Source organism: Rhinolophus hipposideros, assembly GCF_964194185.1.
Source record: "Rhinolophus hipposideros genome assembly, chromosome: 8".
Taxonomy (NCBI): domain Eukaryota; kingdom Metazoa; phylum Chordata; class Mammalia; order Chiroptera; family Rhinolophidae; genus Rhinolophus; species Rhinolophus hipposideros.
In genome coordinates this window covers 11980260-11998318 of record NC_138054.1, presented here as the reverse complement: position 1 = coordinate 11998318, position 18059 = coordinate 11980260, and the positions used below count along the sequence as shown (strand labels likewise).

The 18059-nt window shown below is 39.7% G+C and overlaps 1 protein-coding gene across 1 annotated transcript in view; it reads left to right on the top strand.

The window, feature by feature from the left end:
* ELOVL2 (ELOVL fatty acid elongase 2) overlaps window positions 1-18059 on the top strand; it is an 84747-nt gene that overhangs the window by 35719 nt on the left and 30969 nt on the right. Inside the window, exon 2 of the mRNA XM_081054654.1 lies at window positions 16002-16065. Within this exon, the coding sequence (XP_080910780.1) occupies window positions 16002-16065 (64 nt within the window). The remainder of the gene's footprint in view (window positions 1-16001; window positions 16066-18059) is intronic.

Here is an 18059-nt window from a genome sequence, read left to right as displayed (position 1 = left end):
TAGCCTGTAGGGTTTCTAAATATGATGGGTTTTCTTTTGTAGGGTACTGTCTTATTTCCTGGCTGTCTTGAGAATTCTTTCTTTATCATTGACTTTTTACAGTTTTAATATAATGTGCCTTAGAACAGGTATTTTTGAGTTGAAATAATTACATGTTATGTTAGCTTCTTATACTTGAACGTCCAATTCCTTCCCCAGGTTTGGGAAGTTCTCATCAATTATGTCTTTCAATAGGCTCTCTGTTTCCTTATTACCCCTTCTGTTTCTGGGATGCCCACCATTCTTATGTTGCTCTTTTTAATGAAGTCAGAAAGTTCTCATAAGGTTCTGTCATTTTTATTAACTCTTAGTTCTTTCTCTTCTTTTACCTGAGTCTTTTCTAGATTTCTGTCATTAAGTTTGCCATTTCTCTCTTCTGTCTGGTCTGCTCTATTTTCAGTGCTTTCTAATACATTCTTCATTTCATTTATTGAGTTCTTCAACTGTTTCTTTTTTATAATTTTAATCTCTTTGGTAAAGTATTCCTTTGTCCATTGATTTTATTCCTGAGCTCATTGAACTGTCTTTCTGGGTTTTCTTGTATCTTGTTGAGTTACTTCATGTTTGCAACCTTAAATTCTGTCATTTAAATCACAGTCTTCTATGACTTTGAGATTAGTTTCTGGAGACTTTCAGTTTCTGGAGACTTTCATTTTCTTTCAGTGTTACTATGTTATTGTTGTTGTTCATGGTATTTAATGGATTGTTTTTCTGCCTGCACATTGGAGATAGTGGAGTCTTTTTGTTTGTTTAGATACTATTTTGATTTTAACAATTCAGCAGGTTGATAATTGATAATTAGAGGTCTTTCTTTTGTTTTCCAGTAGATGGCACTACAGCGCAAGTTTTTGTTTTCTCCTACCTGCACTACTTGTGCCTTCAGGTTTGCAGTGTGTGCGGGTGGGTGTAGTGTTGCTGTTGTGGAATTTGATTACTGGGTGACGGGGTGGTAAATGTCTCCACTGCATCCAGGTTGCCTTGGTTTCAGAGCACCACCACCATGGTGGGGGATGTGGGTGGGGGCATAGGAGCTGGGTTCGCAAGTCTGCAGCACTGCCTCCTTGTTACTAATGGCCGCCATAACTGCTGTGCTGTCAGGGCATCTCCACTAATGCTGCCAGGTTCTGCTGCAATGGGATGAGACCAGCTTCTCGACACTGCTTCTCCCCCTCTTACCCTTCGCTGGACCTGAGTGTGAGGGCTGCACCCCAATTCTGTCACCACTACCACATTATCTGGGGCTCTAGCAACCACCGAACTGCATCTACAGACATCATCCCTTGTCCTTCCTCCAGTCCCCCCTCCCCTACATATTCTAGTATATCCACCTTCAAATGTACCCATGGATCTCCTAGGCTTCTTTGTGTGTTGCGCAGAGGAAACTTCTTTGGATGATAGTGTCTGCTTTGTTGTAAATTTAAGGGGAGATACAAAGGAGCCTTCTCATTCCACCTTGATGCTTAGGTTGCTCTAGTGTCTCTTCTTGTAAGGACACTAATCCCATCATGAGGGCCCCACCCTCACGATTTCATATAAATCTAAATATCTCTCCACAAAGCCCTATCTGCAAATACCGTCATATTGGGAGTTAGGTCTTCAGCATATGAATTTTGGGGACACAAACTTTCAGTCCATAACACCCATATTATGCAACTTCTTTTTTAGTACGTTGAATCTCAGTACCAAAATTTTAAAATATGCTAAACATAAAGAGAAAACAAATATATATTTGGGAATTTGGATAATCTCATCAGAGTGCAATGGTGGGGCTGAAATGAAGAGTATAAATTCAAAAGTGATGAAAGTTTAAAATTCCATTTAAGTTTTTAAAAAATCAGCTGTATAGGATGGGATGGACTTGAATTGGAAAACAATGAACATGAAAAGTACCAGGCGATGTATGTTGACGAGGACCAACTGATGCAATGTGCAAGTGCAGTCTTTTGATACTTTAATAGAAATATAATATCCTGATCAGGAGAAGCCACGCAGTCGTTCTGTACTCTTCCTTAAGTGAGCCATTTTCAGGAAACTGTATTCAGATACAGTAAATATAAGGAAAAATACACCCAAACCAGTGGTTTCATTTCTGTTTACAGCAATGTACATTCTGTCTAAGTGGGTTTGTATAGACAGTTAATTACTAAAATGCCTGCGAAATGAATGGTGATGTAATGAGTATAAAGCAAGTTTGAATTTTATAGGGAAGAATAGGTGATAAAATACTCGGTCAATTTGTAAAACTGAGCCAGTATGTGGTATTTTTATAATAAAAGTACATCAGAAAACTGATGGCTTGATGATAATCCAAACAGATTTCAAGAGACCCTGGTCTAAATCATTGCTATTCAAAGTGTGATCTGTCGGCTAATAGCATTGACAGTACTTGGGAGCTAGGTAGAAATGCAGACTTCAGGCCCTGCCCTAGAACAATGGAGTGAAAATGTGTACTTGAACAAGACTTGTATGACCATTAAAATTTAAAAACATGAAAAATTCTGAACTTTACGTGTGTTCAATGAAAACTTTAAAAAGTTATAGACAGAGTGACGTCATAGGAATGGCGGTAGCTGGACGGACTTTTTGAGTTCTCCTCCGGATCTTATCACAAACAGGAAATCTATAACCCATCAAAGGACTCTCTGCTCATCACGTAGAACAGCTAAGAGACTCGTGCAAGGATTGCTTGAAGGTGGGCAAATTGGGCGAACAGGGGAAGAGGGAAGGTAGCTGAGTAGAGACACAGCCATATCCGTGGCTGTGGAGATGCGGTCGGCATCTGCGGCTGGGGAGTTGCGGCTGGCATCCACAGCTGCACAGATTCAGGGGATCCCAGGACGGAACAGAAAACACAAAAGCCAGGAGGTGGGCTCTTTCCCTGTGTCCCACAGCTGATCTCTCCTGCCGAGGGGCAGCATATCCAGCATTTGAGGCAGTAACCTCAGCTGAGACCTCCAGCTGGGCCCTAGATTGGACAAAGGACACAAACTCCATACCTGGGCCCCTCCCCTCACTCTCCCAATCCTCCGCCCCGCCCTTCCAGAGACTTAAACTGGCCCCTGAACTGAGGAGAAGTGTCAGATTACAGAGGAGCTATCGTGCTCAGGCTCTGGAAACACCTGCGTGCAGCTCTGACCCAGGGAAGATGCTGGGAAGAGTGTGATTTTTGCTGGGCTAAGAGAGAAGAGACTCCTCCATCCCCAGCCACCACCTTTTCTGGCCTGAGGGAAGAGTGTGACATGGCTGGGCTGGGAGAGAGAAGACCCCTCCATCCCCAGCCCCCACCCTTCTGGCCTGCCTAAGGCAGGGCAATTACAACTGCCAAGACACTCCCGGGGATCAGCAGCAGACGCAGCTCTGGGCTTTCAGCAGCTAAGAAATCTCCTGCACACACACACACACACACACACACACACACACACACGGAAGAAGTGCCCTAAGACTGAGGAGAACTGGACACAGGGCTGGTGGTGCTACTCTCATTGTGCATATGTGCAGGCAAGAGCAGAAACTGCACTGACTTTGTAGAAACTGCCATCCAGACCCCTCAGCCCCACGCATCTAAATCTGCAGTCCCAAGATCACTCTGGGCACCTGGTGACCAGCTCTGCCAGCACAATACACAGAGGACTCTTTGGTGCAGCAGAGGACAATCTGGAGATTACTTGGTGGGCTTAAGCCAAGGCTGGCGCTACTCTTTTTGTTTTGTTTTCTTTTTATATCTTTGATATCTTTGCCTGTGTTGAGTGTGGGTTATCAGTTGTTTTCACATGTGAATGTATTTGATTTTTTTATTTTTCTTGTTGTTGTTGTGCTTGCTGATTTGCTTTGTTCTGAAATTGCCCTACACTAGGGCCCAGCTTAAGAGGCACAAGATTCTACACACCCAGAGGCCAACTCCAGACCAAAACAGAGTACTACCGGGTTTGACCTACAAGTGACATACCTAGAGGGAATTCTCTACAGGCACAAGACCTATAGAGGCCAAACCACATTTAAGTGGTCAACTCTCATGCAACAGAATACCCTGTGGTGGGCAGAGCCAATCTCACAACTAGTCAGCCTTGGAGTTAACGCCACCTACTCACAAGCGAAAAGCAATTGAAGATCTTTTTCAACAGGACAATATACACCACACAAAAGTCACCTTTGGAGGACACGCAGAGGAGAAGAAGGAAGTAGTGCAAGTCAAATATAAAGGACACATACTACATAAGATAACCCAGCAAGAACTAAGAACTCTAGGGGATCTACCTAATACATCAAAGCAAACACAGAGAGTCAGCCAGAATGGAGAAACAAGGAAACATGTCCCAAATAAAAGAACAGAAGAAACCTCCAGAAATGGAACTCAATGAAACAAAGAGTTCAGAACACTGATGATAAGAATGTTTAAGGAGCTTAGAGACGACATCAAGAAGGATAGAGAAATCATAATGAACAGCCAGTTAGAACTCAAGAACACAATTGCTGAAATAAACAACTCACTTAAAGGAATTAACAGCAGGTTAGATGAAGCAGAGGATCGAATCAGCGACTTAGAAGACAAGTTAGCAGAGATCACCCAAACAGAAAAACAGAAAGGAAAAATAATAAAAAACAATGAAGATGGTTTAAGAGACCTCTGGGATAACATCAAGGGCAACAAAATACGCATCACAGGAATACCAGAAGGGGGAAAGAGGAAGCAAGGGATTGAGAACATATTTGAAGTAACAATGTCTGAAAACTTCCCGAACCTGATAAAGGAAACCAACAGACAAGCCCAGGAAGTGCGTAGAGTTCCTACCAGGATAAACTCAAACAGGTCCACACCAAGACACATTATAGTTAAAATGGCAAAGGTTAAAGACAAAGAGAGAATCCTAAAAGCAGCAAGAGAAAGACAGAGGGTTACATACAAGGGAACTCCCATAAGACTATCAAATGACTTTTCTACAAAAACATTGAAGGCCAGGAGGGAGTGACAGGAGATACTCAAAGTGATTGAAAACAAAGACCTACAACCTAGATTTCTTTATCCAGCAAGGCTATCATTTAAAGTTGATGGAGAGATAAAGAGCTTCCCAGAAAAAGAATAAGCTAAAAAATGTATTACCACCAAGCCAGCATTGCAAGAAATACTAAAAGGACTTCTGTAAATAGAAGAAAGTTGAAAACAGTCTAACTACAAATTTTAAAATGGCAATAACTATGTACCTATCAATAATCACTTTAAATGTAAATGGATTAAATGCTCCAATCAAGAGAAATACAGTGGCTGAGTGGATAAGAAAGCAAGACCCTTGGATATGCTGTACACAAGAGACTCACCTCAGATCAAAAGACACACACAGGCTGAAAAAGAAGGGTTGGAGTGAGATATTTCATGCAAATGGAAATGAGAAAAAAGCTGGAGTTGCAATACTTATATCTGACAAAATAGACTTTAAAATGAAGAACGTATTAAAAGACAAAGATGGGCACTATATAATAATAAAGGGATCGATCTGACAAGAGGACATAACCCTAGTAAACATCTATGCACCCAACATAGGAGCACCTAAATATGTAAAATAGATACTGACTGACATAAAGACAGAGGTCAACAGTAACCCTATCATAGTAGGGGACTTCAACACACCTCTGATAACAAGGGACAGGTCTTCCAGAAAGAAAATCAATATGGAAACAACAGCCTTAAATAACACATTGGACCACTTGGATTTAATCAATATTTTCAGAGCATTTCACCCCAAAGCTGCAGAATACATGTTCTTTTCAAGCACACATGGAACATTTTCCAAGATAGACCACATGTTAGGCCACAAAACAAGCTCTTGATAAATTTAAGAAAATTGAAATCATACCAATTGTCTTCTCTGACCACAGTGCTATGAAATTAGAAATGAACTACAGGAAAAAAACTGGAAGACACACCAAATCATGGAGGCTGAATAACATGTTACTAAATAATGACTGGGTCAACCAGGAGATCAAGCAAGAAATCAAAAGATATCTTGAGACAAACGAAAATGAAAGCACGACGACACAAAATCTACGGGATGCCACGAAACTAGTCCTAAGAGGGAAATTCACAGCATTGCAGGCCAACCTAAAGAAACAAGAAAAATCACTAATCACCCGTTTATCTTTACACTTAAGGGATCTGGAAAAAGAACAAAATAAGCCCAAAGGGAGTCCAAGGAAGGAGATAATAAAGATCAGAGCGAAATCAATGAAATCGAAACCAGAAAAACAATACGAAAGATCAATGAATCCAAGAGTTGGTTCTTAGAGAAGATAAACAAAATTGACAAACCTTTAGCCAGACTCATGAAAAAAAAGAGAGAGAGGGCCCAAATTAATAAAATCAGAAATGAAAGAGAAGTGACAACAGACACTGAAGAAATACAAAAAAATTTAAGAAATTACTATGAGCAACTATATGTCAACAAATTTGACAATCTGGAAGAAATGGACAATTTTCTAGAGGCCTACAATCTTCCAAGGCTAACTCAAGAAGAAACAGAAAACCTGAATAGACTGATTACCTCCAGGGAAATTGAATCAGTAATCAACAATCTCCCAGCAAACAAAAGCCCTGGACCAGATGGCTTTACAGGTGAATTTTACAAAACATTCAAAGAAGAATTAGAAAGAATTATCACTTATTCTTCTCAAGCTCTTACAAAAAAATCCAGAAGGAGGGAAGACTCCCAAACACTTTTTACGAAGCCACTATCACCCTGATCCCAAAATCAGACAAAGACACCACACAAAAAAAAAAAAGAAAACTACAGGCCGAAATCGCTAATGAACATAGATGCAAAAATTCTCAACAAAATATTAGCGAACAGAATTCAGCAATACATTAAAAAGATCATACGTGGGGGGAGGGAGATGAGGGTAAGGGGGATCAAATATCTGGTGATGGAAGGAGAACTGACTGGGTGGTGAACACACAATGGGATTTATAGATGATGTAATACAGAATTGTACACCTGAAATCTATGTAATTTCACTAACAATTGTCACCCCAATAAATTGAAGAAGAAAAAAAAAGATCATACAGCACGATCAAGTGGGAGTCATCCCTGGTATGCAATGGTGGTTCAACATGCGCAAATCAATTAATGTGATACAGCACATTAACAAAATGAAAATAAAAATCACATGATCATATCAATAGATGCAAAAAAAGCATTTGATAAAATCCAGCAGCCATTTATGATAAAAACTGAGGGTTGCTAGATGGGAGGGGGTGGGAATAAGGGGGAAGGTGAGGGGATTAGAAAACAGTCGGTCGCCACAAGATTGCCATGGGGTTATGGAAGTTAATTTGGAGAATGTAATCAATAATGTTGTAAAGATTTTGTAGGGTATGCGATGGATACTTGTCTCATAAGGGAGACCACCTCAGGGATGATGTAGATGCCTGATCACCGCACTGTACACCTGAAGCTGAAGCTGAACAATAATGAATGTCAACTACAAGTTTACATATATATATATATATATATATATATATATATATACACACATACATACATATATATATGTATACATATATATGCATATATGTATATACTTACAAGAAACGAAGTACAACATTAGGAATAGAGACAGTGGAAATGTAATGGCTCTGTGCGATGTCAGAGGGATAGTGGATGGGGGAGGGGGTTGACACAATGTGAGGGATATAAATGATAAACGTCTAAGTATTACTTTGTTTTGTGCACCTGAAACTAATCAAAATAAAAAAATGAAAAATAAATAAGTAAGTAAGTAAATAAAAAAGATTTAGTGTACATAAAAAAAAAGCTGTAGAGATGATGTCTCCAAACTTCTGTGTCTTCTTAAAGCATGATGCTGTACTTTGGGTAATAACAAAAATTCAAGATAATGTAACAGTGATGGCTTCTTTGACTATTACATTGTCCTTCTAGGCAATTCCATCATTCTTACATTTTCGTATTTTTTTTAGCATAGATTGAAATGATTGATGGTATAATTCCTGGGTTGTTTAAATAGGAAAAATGTCTTAAGATACAGAAAAAATAAGTCCACTAAGATCCCGCAGTGTATCTTAGATTTATAAAAGAGTCCACTGGACTCATTATATTAACTCACATAAGATAGAATGAGTTTTATTCTACTTTAAAAATATATAAACAGTTTTTTCTTTGCTCTTTGGAAGAATAAAACTTCAAAAAAAGCAAGTCAAAAAATAAAATTGGGTCCAGTAGACCCTGATAATATATTGAGTGTTAAGGCTCTTTCAAAAGGTATTGGAAACCAGGTCACAGGCGTTAAAATGTAGCCAGGGATGCAATAAATATGAAATAAGTATCAAGTGAGTACTGGAAAGGTTTAGAGGAGTGAGAGTTTATTAATCCATACACTAAATATTTAGTTCCCAGTATGTGGCAGGCATTGTTTTTGGAACTGAGGATAAAATGGCCTGTTAGAGTTTATGTTTTAGTAGAGAACCCAAACAATAAACAAATTAATTAGCCAGTGAACATTTGTATAATGATAGTGCTATAAGGAAAAAATAGAGTAGGTAAGGAAATGGAGAATGATTCTGTACACAGGCCAGGACACTATGAAGCAGATGCTTTCTTCTCCTTTGTAATTAGGCCCATGAGAGATGGATTAGGGAAACATGTAAGGAGTTGCCATTTGACCAGACACTGAATGAAATGAGAGAGAACAGTGTGGAGGGAGACAGACAAAACTGCAGTCATGTTTCCTGTTCTGAAAAAGAGCTTTCATCTCCTCAATTGAGTGAAACTGTCCTATAGTGTCAGGGTTACCCAGAATGCTAATAATGCAAATATAATCAGCTCCTATTCATCAATTTTGTGTTCTGAGAGCACAAGAACATGAGCATGAGGTCTGCAAAGAGCCGTTTCTCTGCTATCCCAGCTCGGAAACCTTTCAATCTGAAGGTATAAAAAACCATTGTCAGGCTGGCCTGGTGGCTCAGGTGGTTGGAGCGCCGTGCTCCTAATGCTGAGGTCGCCCGTTCGATTCCCACATGGGCCAGTGAGCTGCGCCCTCTACAGCTAAGATTGTGAACAAAGTCTCTCCCCGGAGCTGGGTTGCGGTGAGCAGCCGGAGGTCGGCATGAGCTGCCATGGGCTGCTATGTGCTGCCATGGGCTACCAGGTGCTACCATGAGCCACCGGTGGCCAGTGTGAGTGGCTGGCAGCCATCGTGAGTGTCTGGTACCTCGCCAGCTGCCGTGAACTTCTGTGAGCGGCCAACTGGGGGGAGTGCAAGGCTCATAATACCAGCATGAGACAGGGAGGTATGTCCTACACAACTAGACTGAGAAACAACGTTTGGAACCAGAGTAGGGGAGCCGGGCAGGAAAAGGGAGAAAAAAACAACAAAGCACACTGTTACTGAACTTAGTTTAGGTTTCACACAACACTGCCCCTGGAGCTTGCAGTCTCAATTTCCACATCTATAACCTGGGGAAAATACCCAACTTGCAAACCTGTTATAAAAATCATATGTAACGTATATCAAGTGTCTGGCACATATTAAATGTTAAACAGGAGCTATTAGTGGCTACCATTATGGTTAGTTCACTTTGTAGCAGCAGAAAACTTTTTCCTTCTTCCCTTCTAAGTTCTTTGGCTGTCCTACTTAAGTTGAGATAAGACAGATTGACAGGAGAAAAACAAATTTAATTGCATATGTATGGGAGCACTATAAAAAAATATGACTCAAAGAAGTGTCCAAAGCAAGTAGCTTGTATACCTTTTAGACAAGGAAACAATGAATTTGTGAAGAATTGACTAGACAAAGGGGTTTGGTCTTGGGATAGTAAATTGATGAAATAAGGTTTGTTTATACAGCCTTCTCAGCCCTAAATTCCCTATCTCTGGTGATAAAGATGCCTTTACCCTCCTGGTACAGAAGGGCATCTTTCACAGGGAGATTTATTGCCTGCTTTCAGAGGGACAAAGGAGGCTCAAAGTGTCCTTCCTGTACCAGCTGATTCTTAAGTAACTTTAATTCAAAAAGTGGCATATTGTAGAGTAGCGTATTCTGCTCTCCTTCAATTTATATCTGTTGTAGGATGTGGTAACCAAGTATAAATGTTCCCACAGATTCTCCAATACCTTAGTTTCAGTCTTAAGAAAATTGTTCCATAAAACACATAATAGAGTTCTAAACACATAATAGAACTCTAAACACATAATGTAGAGTTCCCATAAATGAATAAGAATTCCCTACCTGTTGCCTACCCTCAGCCTAACTTAGTGTATTACTCCTTCCGGAGTATTCTCATGAGGGTGGAGATGCTGAATGGGTAGGCCTCTCGAGGGCATGTAGGGGTATCGGTGTAAATATGCACACATACCCATTGTGTGACGGCAGCTGCATGAAAGCCAAAGAATTTTCTGTCTACCTTTAGCCATCCTCTAAACCTAGTTGTGTTCACAAATGTGAACACATTTAGACTCTTCAAATACATGAGAGACTGGCTGGGAACAGTCCCTTGGGGTGTGCAAAAGAGCTTTCAACATTGGAAAGCCATCCTGAACTCTGGGAACAGCATGGAGGACAGTGTGGGATGGCACTCTAATCTGTGTCCCTCACACCTGAGGGGACATGCCATCTCCTTGTCTCAGCCTGTATAACTCAGCCTTGCCCTGAGGTTCCTGGAAAATTTTCAGAGTTGTGTCTGCTTAGTCTGAAATATGATATATTCCTTAGCTGGTCAGACACCATTTCCTGACCTGCTGTCATTGAACACTTCAGATTTGGTTTTCTCAGAGAGAGAGAGAGAGAGAAACGATTTGGATACTATGTCTTCTCTGAAGCTTAACAGTCAGTTTTGTCATCTTAATGTCTTTTGCTCATTTTAGAAAGCAGTGAGGAAGGGAATTTGGGGTAGGAAATAGCTATTCTAATAAATAAGGGTCTTTAAAATGTTCTATAAAACTGTATGAATAAAGTAGGACAAACACCATGGTCATTAGATTTTTATAGAACATAATGACCATGGTAGATAAGTACTGAAAACTACAAAATGCCTTAATCATAAATAAAGGAAGAAATGCCAAGAAGGAGGAATGAGTGAAGGAGGGAAGGAAGGAAAGGGAAGGGAAGGGAGGAAGGGAAAAGTTGGAATGAAGGAAGTGCAGAGAAGGAAGGAGAAAAAGGAATGGAAGGTGAGGAAGGGAACAAGGAAAGTAACAGAAGAGGGAAAAGAGGAAGGGAAGAAGGAAAGGAAGAAAAAAAACGGAAATCTGAAGTCATAATTTAGAGATCAGAGAAAGTACAGGCAGAGATTTGTTGGTGGGATTTATTTCTGCTTTGCTTCCTATCTCAGCTTTTGTAGAATGATGCTTAATGTGGTGCTAATGATTCTGATTGCAAGACTGCCTTTGCTGAAGAAAATCTGAGTTGCCAGGGTGTTCAGGCTGAGGCCATCCCCATGATGATCACAGGGTTTGTACCTTCAAGAACAGATGAGGAAATGGCCTTGCATTTGAGATACCTTCGCTTTATGTTGAGCTCCAACTAATGCAGTTAGGGCTGAGTGGGAGTCCCAATCAGCTTCATGGTAGCAAAAACCTAGGTGGGCCCTTCATGGCTCCTGTTTCCCAAGTATTGTCAGAAAATGGCAGCTGAGGCGGGAGTGCATGGTGGTCTAGCCCACCAGTGTTGGGAGCTGTGTGTCACATGACCAGGTAGGTGAAGGAGCAGGTGCAGGACACCACCTGGGTGTTAGGCAACACTGCTCCTGATGGTAAAGATGTGCCTGGTGGGAGAGGTGGCGATGGCAGTTACTGTAGACGTGATGAGATGGGTGGAGGCCAGCTTGCTCTGAGTTAGGGCTGTTCAGTTAGATCCATTTCTTGTGCTCTTGATTCTTTTCTGTAAATGCTACTTTCCATATGAAATCATTTCCCTTTGGCATGAAGAACCTCTTTAGCATACTTCGTAGTGCAGTTCTGCTAGCTACAAATTCTCTCACTTATGCATATATGAAAATATCCTTATTTCACTCTCATTTTTCAAGGATATTCTGCTTCTCTTCCCCGAGGTCCCCAAGCAACCATGATTTTCTTTCTGTCACATAGATCAGTTTACATTTTCTACAGTTTTATGTAAATGGAAACAAATAGTATGTACTCTTTTTTTTTTGTCTAGCTCCTTTAAGGCAGCATCATAATTTTGAGATCTGTCCACATTGTGTGTGCCTCAATAGTTCAGTCCTTTATATTACTGAATAGTATTTCATTGTATGGCTACACTACAATTTATCCATGTATCTGTTGATGGGAAATTGGAAAGTTTCCATTTTTTAGCTATTACAAATAAAGCTGCCATGAGTATTTGTATAGAAGTCATCGCATGGGTATATGCTTTATTTTCTCTTGGGTAAATAGCCAGAGTGGCTTGCTGGATCGTAGTTGAATGTCTATGATTTTATTAAACTGCTAAACTGTTTTCCAGTGTGGTTGTACCATTTACATTATTGCCAGATGTGGTAAGTAATCAGGGATACACAACTAAATAAGGCCCTACTTGCTTCCGTCTTTCCATCCTTCAGCTATTGCTATATACACCCACAGACTGAATTCAGAGTCATAGAACGTGGACTTGACTATGTGGGTAAGAAGAAATCCCTGAAGCTGTCCTAGAAGTGGGCTCAGAATTGTTTGGCAGAGAATTCTGGGGCCCGGCGCGCTTTGAACATAGTCTGGAAGGCAGGCATGCCCTTGGCTCAGAGGATTTTTCTCCCCTTTGTGGAGGGGTATAGCCTAAGGATGACCAGAGTGGGGCCCTCTAATGTAGGAAGTTCAGGAGTGTACCCCCTTGGCAGGTCAAAGGGCAGGACTATTCCTCTGTCTTCTAATTTGTGCAAATTCTAACCATTTAAAAACCCATCGTAAGTCCTCACTCCTACTATATCTTCCACCATTGTAGCAGTTCTGTGTATCTCCTTCTTCTCAGTTGTTTTCTGTTTGCCTTTGTTTGTATTTCTGACTTTCCCAATTTGTCTATAAGCTTTTGAGTCAACCACTCTATTCCTTCTTTCTTCATATGTCTGACAAAGTATTATGTACACAATAGCTGTTCAAAGATGCTGCTTAAATGAATGAAGAGCTGCATGTTGTTAGCTGGTTTTTCTTAGTTCCTGGGTTATGGTGTTAGACTTGAGAAATTATCCAGCATGCTTTTGCATTTACATATATAGAACCTAGTGTGTAGCGATTAATTCATTACCCATGCTCTGTTCTATCGTTTGCTAAGTGTTCATCCTTAGTTAACTAACACTACCCAAACCTGTACTTACATTTTACTAATCCAGGGTAAATTTTGATTTGTTCTTCTGATCTCATCGTCTTTTTAGATTATATCCTTAATAACTGTATTAGATAATCCAGAAGTCAGGTTTCTGATTTTCCCAGCAGTGGCTTTATTTCTGTCATACAGGTCACTAAAGACCCTGTCCATAACCATTTCCCAAGTGTACCATCTCAGTGTGTTTGCGTATGCTGATCCTTCTCCCCTAAAAGCCCTTTCCTTCTCCATCCAGGCGATGCCCTAGAGTCTTTCAGCACTCAGCAGCAACAGCAGCAGCAGCTTTTCACAGAGGGCTTCTCTTTTTAAGTGATCTAAATTAAATTTCTTACCTCTGTGTTCTTTTTGTTTGTCTGTTCGCGTATACAACGTAATGATTTGATGTTTTTATTTATTGCGAATTGATCACGATTAGTACAGTTACATACATAGTTACAAATGTTTTTTTCTTGTGATGAAAACTTTTAAGACCTACTCTTAGCAACTTTCAAATACACAACACAGTATTAATTGTAGTCCCCCTACTGTATGTCTCCGTGACTTACTTATTTTATAACTCGAAGTTTGTACCTTTCATCCACCTTCACCGGTTGCCCCCAACACCTTCTGCCTCTGGCAACCACCAATCTATCCTCTGTATCTGAGTTTGTTTTTATTTTGGGTTTTTTGTTGTTGTTGTTTTTGGGTTTTGGTTGTTTGTTTTTAGATTCCACATACAAATAAGATCTATGGTATTTATCTTTCTGTTTCTTATTTATTCGCTTAGCATAATGCCCTCTAGGTCCATCCATATTGTCACAAAGGGTGAGATTTCCTTCATTTTATGGCTGAATATTTCCTTCCTCTGTGTTCTTATAACATATCCCTGTAAATCTCTCTCATCATATTTAAGACACTAGGTAATTATGGATTTACTTCTCTGTTAACTTACATGAAGATAACGACCATGTCTCATTTGACTTTATATTTAAGCATCTAACATGGTGTTGGCACATAGTAATGTTCAGATAATTGGTTAATGAATCGGTAAATTAATGACTAAAAGAATGTAATGCCCCTTCTCATTCATCTCTTTTATTTTCTGCTCTACTTCCACTGTGACTACATTTCTGCGAGATGATAGAAATACTACAAGCTTTCTGACCTTTAATTAGAGTGTTCTTCGATCTACAGATGTTGGAAAATAGACTTTGAACCTTAGTAAACAAACTGAAAAAGTTTAAACATTTATGGGTGGGTGTGGCAATGAAAGAGATTTCATTGGTATTTGTTATGAAGGTGGGTTACATCAGTGAGGTTAACATATTTTGCTCAGAATGAGAGATCTAAATAGATCTGCTCTATTGTAATGGCAACAAAAATCACATTCTGTCACACTGAGATGTTAGGTAACTGACCTTTCTCAAGTCTGGAGGTGTCCTGAGATGCCCTTCATAGAAAGCAAAGATGAAAACACTATTTAAAAACTTCCAAGCTTTATTTAATTTAGCCCAGATACTTTTTATAGAGATATTATGAAAGAATAAAGTTCCTAATACATTGGCCAGCAGTAGTAGGTACTAATAAATATTAGTCTCTAATCTTCATCCTCCTTCCTAAAGTTCCCAAAGACCTAAGTTTCCTTGAAATTTCTCTTAAGATCAAAGTCACCAATAAGGAATAGCGTGTGCCAGTCACCGGACATGTGGATCTTCTCTTCAGATGCCAGTAAATTAATTCTCCTCTTTGGCACTTAGACTTTCTTTGAGAATGGGATGCTTTTGACTGCCGTCCTATTGATTATAGAGAATGTTCTATGAACTTCTTAGGTTCCATGGGCCCAAAATCCTCATCAAAGATTGCTGTCCTAGGAACACTGGGGAGTGCCCTGCCCCTTGTTTGCTTTGCTTGAGGGGGTATTGTAGACCTTTGTACAGGGGTAGGGAACCCCTTAGTAGGTATTTGGAGCTGTATAGTAGCAGACCAGCATGAATAGGAGCTAAATCAACAGCCAGAAGCCCCTTTATTAACCTTAAGATTGTTGGCAGAGATTCTTCAATCAATTAAAGTGGCAGTAATCTCATGTACCCCAGCACTCTTTTTACTGTAATATTAAATAGATGTTAATGTATTTTTTAGAAGTTTTGAAATCAAACAAAATATAAAGGTAATGGAAAAAACTAGCTGTAATGCTTAATTTCCTTATTTGAAAAACATGTCCCCTTTAAGGTCAGCTTTGTGATACAATTCAACTGAGTTTTCATTAAATACTTACATTTTATCTTGCAGGAATAGAATTTCCCTGTTGCTTGCACACAACTCCTGTTAACTGCAACAATAGAAGTTGCTTATGGAAAAGCTTATACCTCTAAGCGTTCTAGAGGGAAATGGAATTAAGGTCAATAACCCTTCAATGTTTAAATGTACCAACCCTGTTTTGTCAGGACTACTTTTGCCTAAGGAAATGAAAGAGGACTTGTTTCCTTCCAAATCTTTACAAGCTGTGAGAGGTGAGGCTACATTTACTGGTTCACTTTCCTTAAGTCTTTGTCGTCCAAGTCCCTGAAGCTGGGACCCCTGGGGATTCTGTCAGCTCAACATTGTTGGTAGTAGTTTAAGTTTCCCAAAAAAACCCACCTAAATCATTTTTTTCTTTAATTTTTCAGGAGCATCTAAAGGCCTTTGATGATGAAGTCAATGCTTTTTTGGACAACATGTTTGGACCTCGAGGTGAGTAAGCTCCTCGAGAACTTAATATGGAAGGAACACTGCATTTAGTTATAGAAGAGGATGATATCACTTTTGGTGTCTTGAAAATAGTATGGTACCCAACATTTAGAGACTTCACATACCTCACCTTTGCTAGCCTTCTCGCAGAACACCCAGAATGCCTCGTTTCTCCTGCTCATTCTCCTGGGACTCAGGTTCTGGGAGCAGGAAGCAGGAATAGAATGCAGTGCCATACTGCCCTTTGGTGTCTCTCCAGCTACCAAAGTTACCAAAAACTGACTACCAAAGTAGACGGTAGCTTTCCATCTCAGTGTATACAGCTGCTGCTCCTCTCGCCATCACCCATTCACCCTCGACCTTCCTCACATGCACAGTCGTATGTAGTCTTTCTGCCCTTACGTGTCCCGACAAATTATCTTTAAAGATGTGTGAGCTGTCCCTATTGGAGCCGTTAGGTTGAGCTCCTAAACTCTCGGTCATTGAGTCTCTCGATCATTCCTCCACCACCAGTCACTTAGATTACTGCTATGTGCCAATTGATTCAATGTCTAATTGATGTATATTTAATGACTCTTTCCTCTCAACTCAGTACTTTCGTGTTTCCCTGAAAATAATACCTAGCCGGACAATCAACTCTAATACATCTTTTGAAGCAAACATTAATATAAGACCTGGTATTATATTTATTATATTATATTATATTATATTATATTATATTATATTATATTACATTACATTATATTATATTATTATGTTATAAGAACCTGGTCTTATAGTAAAATAAGACCGGGTCTTATATTAATTTTTGCTCAAAAAGATGCATTAGGGCGTATTTTTTCATGTACAACAATCTACATTTATTCAAATACAGTCATGTCATCTTTTTCTGGAACATCGTCATAATGTACTAAATGCGTCCGTCTGGCTGACGATCTTAACTGGGGCTTATTTTCGGGGTAGGTCTTATTTTCGGAGAAACATAGTATATAAAATTCTTCCATGTGCTGAGCCTGCTCAGCACATTCTTCCATGTACTGAGCCTGGAATTCCTCCCCACTATTTTCTACTCCATCCGCCAATACAGTGAGCCCCTTCTTATACTTCAGGTATCAGCTCAAATGTTACCTTCTCAGGTGGGCTTTCTCTAGCAAAGATGTTAGGGAATTTGCCCCTCTAAAGTAGCCCCCTTATTATTCGTTTCAGCCTCTCTTAATTTCCTTCATATACTTTCCTGTTACGAAGAGCTCTTTCTCCCATGAGGGCAGGAACCATGACTATATCTCCAGGGCTTATTACAGTTCCAGAAACAGGTTAGGCACTGTATATTTTGCAAATAAATGAATACATTCTAAGCAATATGTTTTGTTTCATTTGCGCCTTGAAGGTTCACAAAGCTGTGAAAAATATACAAGTTATGTCCTTAGCACTGTTGGGTGGGGGGAGGAGGGAAATGAGGTTTTCTTTTTTCCTCAAAGATCTTTAAACAGAATAATCACTTACAGATTATTTAGACCACTCTCCATTTTCTGTATAGGCTCCATAAACTATTCTAAGTCATTGTAAGTGAATGACTATTTATATAATTTTAATAAAATATTCTGTGATTCAGCAGAGCTTTTTAAAAAATACTTTCACGTAGTCTTTGGCTTTGTTTTGTTTTTTTTCCTTTTCATCCTTGTGGTGATCCTGGGGGATAGGCCGGATGGGATACCTGTATCTCGTAACCACTTCATTTCATATGATCACTGCCTTCCAGTTCCAGCAGGCAGTGTTGTAACACCCTAACTTGGGCGTGGAAGGACCTTTGATGACTGTGGCTTTCTAGAGTTAAGTAACAGTCTCTCTGAGCCAGCTTCACACTGAACTTTGTCGTAGGTAACATTACCATGATCTGGAATAACGTGGACATGGGATCAATTAAGGATATGATTGCAGTTGTTTACTCAGCTTTGGCCATTTTTATGGATGTCTCCTATGTAGCAAAGAGACTGTAA